Source organism: Austrofundulus limnaeus, unplaced genomic scaffold (assembly GCF_001266775.1).
Source record: "Austrofundulus limnaeus strain Quisiro unplaced genomic scaffold, Austrofundulus_limnaeus-1.0 Scaffold153, whole genome shotgun sequence".
Classification (NCBI taxonomy): domain Eukaryota; kingdom Metazoa; phylum Chordata; class Actinopteri; order Cyprinodontiformes; family Rivulidae; genus Austrofundulus; species Austrofundulus limnaeus.
The window spans coordinates 1,060,955-1,070,117 of NW_013952555.1; the positions used below are offsets into that span (position 1 = coordinate 1,060,955).

The 9,163-nt window shown below is 36.9% G+C and overlaps 1 protein-coding gene across 1 annotated transcript in view; it reads left to right on the forward strand.

The window, feature by feature from the left end:
* Nucleotides 1-369: 369 nt before the first annotated feature.
* The window catches only part of mau2 (MAU2 sister chromatid cohesion factor), a 28,811-nt gene continuing 20,017 nt past the window's right edge, over nucleotides 370-9,163 (forward strand). Inside the window, exons 1-7 of the mRNA XM_014016769.1 lie at nucleotides 370-638; nucleotides 940-1,023; nucleotides 1,181-1,276; nucleotides 1,471-1,565; nucleotides 5,965-5,992; nucleotides 6,109-6,264; nucleotides 6,358-6,504. Of these exons, the coding sequence (XP_013872223.1) occupies nucleotides 405-638; nucleotides 940-1,023; nucleotides 1,181-1,276; nucleotides 1,471-1,565; nucleotides 5,965-5,992; nucleotides 6,109-6,264; nucleotides 6,358-6,504 (840 nt within the window). The 5' untranslated portion in view covers nucleotides 370-404. The remainder of the gene's footprint in view (nucleotides 639-939; nucleotides 1,024-1,180; nucleotides 1,277-1,470; nucleotides 1,566-5,964; nucleotides 5,993-6,108; nucleotides 6,265-6,357; nucleotides 6,505-9,163) is intronic.

Below are 9,163 nucleotides of genomic sequence, written 5' to 3' on the forward strand. Positions count from 1 at the left end.
AGTATGTAATTTAAATACATGAATGGGATTCATTCTCATATTGAATAAACTTTTCCTCTTAGGTACTTTTTATTGAAATATTAAAAAACAGACCAACCAAGTAATAATAAATTTTCACTATTCTGCATTTTTTGAATAGAAAAGTAGTGATGTGCATAAGCCTTTTTTTTTTTACAGTTGATGTAAATATTCATAACGAGTTTAAAACACATGCTGTGTCTGTACCTTTATTTTAAATAAATAAATAAATAAATAAATAAATAAATAAATAAATAAATAAATAAATAAATAAATACAGTAAAAATGAAGAATAGACTACGCTTGTCCTGTTTTGTTTTCTCTAAGAGCCAACCTGGCAACCCGCGGGTCTGCTCGCAGCGCTGAAAAACTTGTTGTCTGGGAAAATGGCGTCAAACGTAGAGGCCCCGGATCGTTGGTACCTCGCCCTCCTCGGCTTTGCGGAGCATTTCCGAACCTCCAGTCCGCCCAAAATACGACTTTGTGTGCACTGTCTCCAGGCCGTGTTTCAGTTTAAGCCCCCGCAGAGGATCGAGGCTCGGACACATCTTCAGCTGGGCTCGGTTCTCTACCATCACACCAAGAACAGCGATCTGGCTCGCAGCCACCTGGAGAAAGCGGTGAGGGGCGTTYGGTCTGGGAAAGAGCGGGGATGCTGCGGAGAAGGAGGAACGGGTGCAGGCCGCGGGCGGTGACAACAGCGAACGACGGAAGTGTTTAAATTGCTGTTTAGTCAAGAATATTACATTTGTTTAAAAAAAGTTTTTTTTAAAAGCGTAAGCTGTAGTAATGTGAACATATTTAATTTTACTCGGGTCGGCCTCGGTTCGMTGGTGTTAGCCAAACTAACCGGTGTTGGAGATTATTTTAGCTTCTGCCTTTAAACCCTTTATTGACATATTTTTGTATTTTGTTTTTCAGTGGTATATATCTCAACAACTTCCTCAGTTTGAAGATGTCAAATTTGAAGCTGCCAGCATTTTGTCTGAACTTTTCTGCCAACAGGTAAGTCTTATTCATTTCTAAAATGGGGARTCTTAACTATATGTTATCTTACTTAACATGCACCATCCTAAATGCTTTCACAGACTAAGTATGTCCAGTGTGGTGAAGTTATTTATTATGAAGTGTTCATTATGAATCTGTTTTTATGATTTTTCAGAATTTGGTGGACTCTGCAAAACCCCTGCTGCGAAAAGCCATCCAGATTTCCCAGCAAACACCATACTGGCACTGCAGACTGTTGTTCCAGTTGGCGGTATGTGCACTCGCAGACTTTACTGCAGCTTATTTAAACTGGATATAAACCTGCAACAGCAAAAATCCTGGTGATTGGTCTGAATGCTGTTTTCTGACAGATTACTTTGTTTTTGTATGCATCTACGGTTGGCCTTGTTTGTGTTTCAAATCACAAAAGAGCATGAAGTGATTGGTAAAACCTTCCTCTTTTAGCAACTTCATACACTGGAGAAAGACTTRGTGTCAGCGTGTGACCTTCTGGGAGTTGGAGCGGAGTATGCTCGCGTGGTGGGTTCAGAATATACCAGGTAAATGTCTATTTGTTTGTCATTATTACCGCCTTTTTTTATTCGATAGAATATTTTTGTTAATAAYCCACAGCGCAGAAACCAAAATGTTAACTTACCCTATAGAAATACAGTCATCTAAGATTTGTATGTCTGTGAAACATTTTCTTTTTTCAAATTATAGCCATCTGTTTTCTTGCTGCCTCTGTATGTGGCCACACTGTGTCGGACATGTTTGATGTAAAATGCGTATAAAACGACTTGACTAGCTAGAATMACTTCATTACAAATAATCTATGATACAAAAACAGTGGATTTGATGCTTTCTTTCTTTAAGCCATGAACTGCGTCCTTATGTGCAATGGAAGGAGAAAATTAAMTGGGGGAAGTAGAAGAGCTAAAATGCTTAAAAGCAGAGGACAGACAAAAATCAAACCAAAACACCTTACTGCAAACACACAACRTCAACAACAGCTTTGAGGGGCTGCTCACCAGCTGAAAGCAGACTCCCTGCATAGGCCTGTCTGTTTAGTGAGATTAAGAAATGATGCAGCGACCTGAAATCTGATCCACAAACTGCAGTTAGKAATAAGAAAAATGTCAACACGGAACATGGCAGATATAATAATCCAATTGTGTCTTYATGCAGACTTTTAATTTGCTTTAAAAGTAAACTAGCTTCTGTTTTACKGAGACATTTTAATAAAAGTATTCACGGGTTGTTGGACTTCAGCGCATACAGAACTTATAAATTTTCTGCTCTAATGCAGGGATGGGCAAAATCTTATCTTGTGCAATTAATCGTCAGAAAAACTCACCGATTCATAATTGGCAGTTTTTGATTATTGCGTTTAGTGACTGATATAAGTCGTAACGCAGAGCTAACACCAATGAGGTAAACTGGTTAAACGCATCATGCACACCTTTGTAGATAGACCACTGTGGTACTATMACGCCATATTGGAAGAGGCAAGCTGTCAATGTAAGCATGTTATCATGGCTAGATTTCTGTGAAAAATTGCAWATAAATATCAGTTTTTCATTGGTTAGCTTCTGCCTGGTAGAAACATCATATATTGCAGACGTGAGCACCTTGGGCAACATGTTTTTGCCTGCTATGATAATATTTACTGACAAGTATTTCTTTCAAATCACATTAATGGTTGTCAACAGAAAACTGAGTTCCATTAATGCGCTGACCGAAATTTAACACCATGTTTTCCACATTCAGCTTCTCCTCCCCTGCCCCAAACGGTACAGCCACTCTCTCCAGACGAGAAAAGTCTTGTGATATTGCCTCTAGCCAGTAGGGTTGGGCATAATCATATCGTGTGCGATTAATCGTCAGAAAAACATAATCGGTTAATTTTTGGCACTTGACAATTAATATGATTAATGCCAACAGGCAGAGTCCGCTCGCTGCTCCTCTCCGCTTCAAATATAACGAACATTAAAAAAAGTTCTGTAACTTATTTATCTATCAACACAATTTAAAATTTTATGTGTAGCTTGAAGTCTGTAATTTTGACACAATTTGGAACAGATTTTTATGAAGAGCAAATCTTTCCCACTAAATTGGTCATGTGACTATGAAATAAGGGTGTCCAGGGACTCCAGGGGATTAATCGTCAAATTAATCGTTATCGGCTAAATACCACAATTAATCGTGATTAATTTTTTTGTCAATATTGCCCAACCCTACTAGCCAGTACACCTCATTGGCCAAAGCTAATGCTAACACGATGCTAACACTACCAGGTTTAATCACCTGAAACCTTGCTGTAAACCGAAGTACAAGGAAAGCCAGAAAAATGTTGGTTACAGCAAACTCTCCTCCAGTGAATGGTGGAAACAAATCTACATGTGGCGAATCCACGATGCACTCAGTCAGTCCTGTAGGAGCAGCACAGTAAATAAAATGAAGACATTCGTTTGACTGATGGTTTGTATCATTTTAGAACCCAAGGTTAGGGCTGCAACTAATGACTATTTTGATAGTTGACTAATCTGCAATTATTTTTTCAGTCAGTCAGCTATTATTTCTGTCACAATGTCCATCTATGCTTCCTGTGGGTGCTCCTCCTGRACCAATTCCAGTGCACATCTCCTCTCACCTGTTATCCAGTGTCTCTAYCTTTTTAACATAAAAAGTAACGTTCTCATAGCGAATTAAAATAGTAACTAGGGTTGGGCAATATTGGCAAAAATAAATCACGATTAATTGTGGTATTTTATCCGATAACGATTAATTTGACGATTAACCCCCTGCAGTCACTGGACACCCTTATTTCATAGTCACATGACCAATTCAGTGGGAAAGATTTTCTTTTCATAGAGTCTGTTCTAAATTGTGTCAAAATCACAGACTTCAGGCTAAACATCAATTTTTAAATTGTTTTGATAGATAAATAAATTACAGAACCTTTTTTTATGTTTGTCATATTTGAAGCAGGGAGGAGCACCGAGCGGACTCTGCCTGGAGGCATTAATTGTATTAATTGTCAGGTGCCAAAAAATAATCGATTAATGTTTTTCTGATGATTAATCGCACACGATACGATTATGCCCAATCCTAATAGTAACCCATGAAACATGAATTTGAACCTCAAACCTAACAGCTTATTCTGATGTATTTTAGCATTAATACATGTAAACACAATAAAAATGAAATTATATAATACAAATTAAACTGCAAGTAGTTTAAACAAACAAATAACTCAAAATAGCAGCTTCTCCCCCAACATGAGGGACTAACCTGCCCTGCTGCAAGTAAAAAAATAAAAATAAAATAAAGAATAACTTTGGTTAAAATGACATTCAGGTGCGTAAAAGTAAGAAAATAACCCATGCTGTTGGAAATCTTGCTGGATCTGTCAGTCCACCTGGATCAGCAAACGGTAAAAGACGAGACAGGATGGATTATTACTATAATACAGTGATTTATTGTGATGGCACGTGATGCTTTAGCTAATGTCAGCATAACTGATAGCATCCGCTTCATACACACTGTTTTCTGATAACAAACAACATTTATAGACAGTTGGCTACAGCACAACATGATCAGTCACTGGAAATAAGATTTGTAAAGCATCCGCCTGACGAGCAAGCTAACTTTCTGAAACCTACTAATCTATAAATTCGATATATTGATTATTAAAAGTGTTGGCAACAAATTTCGTTATCGATTTGTTGTGTTGGGCAATTTAAGGTGGTTTTATTTTAATGACTAAGCTTTGCGTTTTAATTTGCTGACAATATCTGAGTGAAGACATGAACCGTACTTGCCTTCACCAAATACTGCAAACAAAACAAGGCATTTATTTAATTATTGTAATTAGCAGCTGTCTTCTTGAATGAAAGTATTCTTTACATGATCGTCACTGACATGAGACTATCTATGGTCAGAGATAAACATTTAACTAATAGTTCACATTTTTATTTCTGGTTACACTCTTCACACAAGGACACATTTTACAAAGCTCATGGAGAGAAAATATAAAGAGACTTTCAAGGATATAGCACATATTTGTGTATTTTTGTGTACATTTTTTTTACTGTAGCTATTTGACAAATGCATTACAATTTAATATTATATTTAACCAGTTATTTGTGCAATTCGCTATTTCAGAATAATAAATAGGAATAAAGAGGTTGAAAGTAAAAACATTTTTTTAAATTTTTTGTTTTCTGATTCATTGATTAATAAAAGCTAATTGAACACTTAATCGATTATTATTATAATAATAAATAACGTGCATCATCATTAAAATGCCGGGTCGACTAATTTTTATAATCTGTGTTGTCGATTGTCGACAAGTCATTGCAGCCCTATACAGAGTAACTGATTTAGTCAAAAACAAAAATAATTGTGATTTATTAATCATCTAAATGCCACAATTCATCATCATTATTATTTTTTTCGCAAATATTGCCCAACCTTACTCTCATGACAAGCTCATCTGTCTTCAAACAAATTCAGTGTTGAAACCAATTTTCTGTGAGAACTGGTGTCTTCAATGATAAAAGGTTGGGATGAACTGGCCAAGAGCCTGTATAATGTATCAGATTATTCAGTAGAGTGTTCAATTTGTTTTAAATCTGCAGCCTTAATTGTTAAGATTTATAATAAATACTTTTGACCATTCAGCTTAAATTAACTGATCAAAAACTACAGAAATAAATAAACTTAACATAAAAATATTCATTTTCTAAATCCGTTTCAAGTCCAGTCATTAACATACAGTCAGTGTAAATTAGGCTTAGCTTATCTTTGTTTGTATGCAAATTTCTCAAAACATTTTCCACTTCCTTATAAAAAAGGCTTTTCATCAGTATTGTTTACTTTTTAATCAATAAGTGTCTGATGTGATCATTTTGGATTATTTTACCGGATTAAATTTGATTTTATTTGTTTCCCCAGGGCTTTGTTTCTTCTTAGTAAAGGAATGGTGAGTTGTTTTTTTTTTTATTCTCTCTCTGCTGTTTCATCACTCTAAAGAGTAATATTTATGCTTTTACAAGTGGTGTGAAATATTTCAATTAAATTTTATTYCCAACCTTCCAGTTGCTGCTAATGGAGAGGAAACTCGGTGAGGTGCATCCTCTTCTCACACTGTGTGGAACTATAGTTGAAAACTGGCAGGGAAACCCGATCCAAAAGGAGTCTCTGAGAGTTTTCTTCCTGGTGCTGCAAGTCACACACTACCTGGATGCCGGGCAGGTAGGTAATCTGCTCTGGCTGGCTCTAATTAGCGAAGCTAATGGATGGCAGGTGGAAATGTAATATTTAATTGATTATAATTTTTTCCTCCAGGTGAAGAGCGTGAAGCCATGTCTGAAGCAGCTGCAGCAGTGTATCCAAACCATCTCTACGCTTCAGGATGATGAGATCCTGCCCACCAACCCAGCAGATCTCTTCCACTGGCTCCCCAAGGAGCACATGTGTGTCCTTGTATATTTGGTAAGACTGATTTTTCTTTCCTTGTTACTTAAAATCTCCTTTTAGTTATGTTACCCCAGATTAGCAGCCTGGTTTTCACAATGTGTTTTTTTTTTTTTTTTACCTGATACTGAGCTGTCATTGCAGATTCAAAGATACAAAACTTGTTTCTGATTCTTCACACATACATTTGGTTTTTGGCTTCCTACCAAATCTTCCTTTCTTTTTGTTTTAGTTCCATGTTGAATAAAWCTAGAGATGCACCAGTTCTGGTTTTGTGGCTGATATCAATTTATTTTCTTTTTCAATTAACTAACCCATAAAAAGTCATACCCATTCAAGATTATCTGCCATCTTAAAACAAATACATCCTTACAGAAATCGTCTACACTGACGACATGCACTGTTGCCAATGGGGTGTCCTGATCCAATATTGATATCGGTCCGATATCAGCCAAAAAACGAGTATTGGATTTTATCGGCCTGAATCAAAAATCTCCAATAAAAGCACTCTTGATATAAGCGCTCCAATCCAGCAGTCCACTGACTCCGCTCCAGTGTTTCTATCCAGCAGCGCTTGGATCCGGCATGCAGAGCCCACGTGATCACAACAACATGCTGCGCTAACAAAGTAGCAAGAAGTAGGAGCAATGTTGGCAGTACTTTTTATTTTCATCAGAAACAGAGTTAAAGCTAAGTGAAAAATTGTCACGCACAAGTTTTTTGTTGGGGCACAGAACCGTGTACGTTTTAAACKGGAGYGACAACCAGGCTCTGCTCTCCACCCTGGCAGCAGCTTTGCGGTTCGGCTCGGTCCAGTTTCAGAACCTCCTCTCCGGTCTGGTCGGTGGTCCTATAAGTGAGGACATCACGCTTACGAATTTGACATCAGCAGAATGCTGCCCGTGGATTAGCTCTGGGATTGATGGGCAGAAGAAAGGAGAGCGCAGCTTTTGTTTTGGATATGAGCGCGACGTGACGAGAGCAGTGATAAAAACTGCTCCCTGCAGGAGAGAGACGCTAATCTCCACATGATGCTCAGGCTGTAGAAAGTGGAAATGCAGCAGTAAGAAAGGTAGCTATCAATTTAATTAACTGACTAATTCTTACTATTTATTTTTTGCTCTTGTTATTAGAGTGATGTTTAATCTGTTTACACACTTGTTTTAGTGAAGATTAAGTGCAATGATCACTTTGTTTTGGGCACAGTCAGTAAAATTGGAGCTGTGGACTCTTAACTTTGAATAGATGGACATTGGACAATAATGTGGGGTTTTCTTTTGTGCCCACCTTCAGTGTTTCCCACCATAAAGCAGCACCAGGCTGACAGATAATAAAACAATAACTGGAGTGATTTTGAATTGTTATTTTACACTTTAAAAGTACATTTAGTTTTTATTATGTTTTATTTTTCAGGGTCTTCTAATTTATTTTATTAAATTGTAGAATGTTCTTCAGTTTAAAATGTATGTCATCCATTGGTTAAAAATAAATGGGTCAATATTTCTCATACCTACTCTTTCACCGTTTGACTTGATCAAGACTTTTGTAAGATTTAACACTACAAATTAGGTAAACGTGATTTGTACTGATATGGTATTGGGTGAGTATCAGTATCGGCCATTTCTCAAAGTTGCAATATCGGTATTGTATCGGAAGTAAGAGTTGTATCAGGACACCCCTAGTTGCTAAGTAAAAAGTAGTTATTCACTGTTTTAAAGATGACGTCATTATTTAATTTGCATATTTGGTCATTTCAACGTAATTGTKATCCAGGCTGTAGAAGATAAATCTAAACTTTGGATGGTCAAAATGTGAGTGAAATCACTCCAAATGCTATGTAGAACACAATCGAACTTATTAAAATTATTTACTGCATAATCACCACATTTATTTTTCCTCTAGAGTTCCATGTAAACAAAATATCAAATATTTACATTCAGGCACTGAAGATGAAAATTAGCTAGAACGCTGTAATCTACGCAGAACAATCCATTTTTACTACATCAGGGGTTTTGTGATCCTCTATCCATAGTTCCTGACAGATAAACAAGTTTGGAACTGGCAGTGTCCTGAAGAGACACTCAAACACAACTATTTGGGTTGTTTTATCCAGGGGTCCCACGGGTCCTTGAAATCCTTGAAAGTTTGTGAATTAAAAATATTTCAAGGCCCTGGAAAGTTTGTGAAAACAGCCAAAAATTACACTTGTCCTTGTCCTTGAAAGTCCTTGAATGTTTTTTTGGGGATTGAAATTCTCTATTCTCTATTGATTTTCATCATCTTTAAAAAAAGTAATTTACAAAATGTATTTAAAAAAAACTTACATTTGTTGCGGTGGATAACTCAGGATTACGGTAAACTGACATGGCTTTCAACAAATAACATCAGCCATAATCATAATTTTAGGCAATCAGAGCAGAGCAGGGCGGTTCGTTCTTTCTGAGCCCAGGTGAAACACCACAGCTCCTCCTGTCCTCACCAAGCGTCTGGACATGTTCACATCCCCTCCTCCCAAACTGAGCTGCCCAACCTCCCAGGACATAATTACATGTCCATTTATTGTGGATATGAATGTAGGGTAAACATTGAATCCACTTTCTTCTATGTTGTTCAGTTTTTGATTAAATTTACATGATATTAAACATGTTTATTGGTAACATTCTGTGGTAGCAGTAGG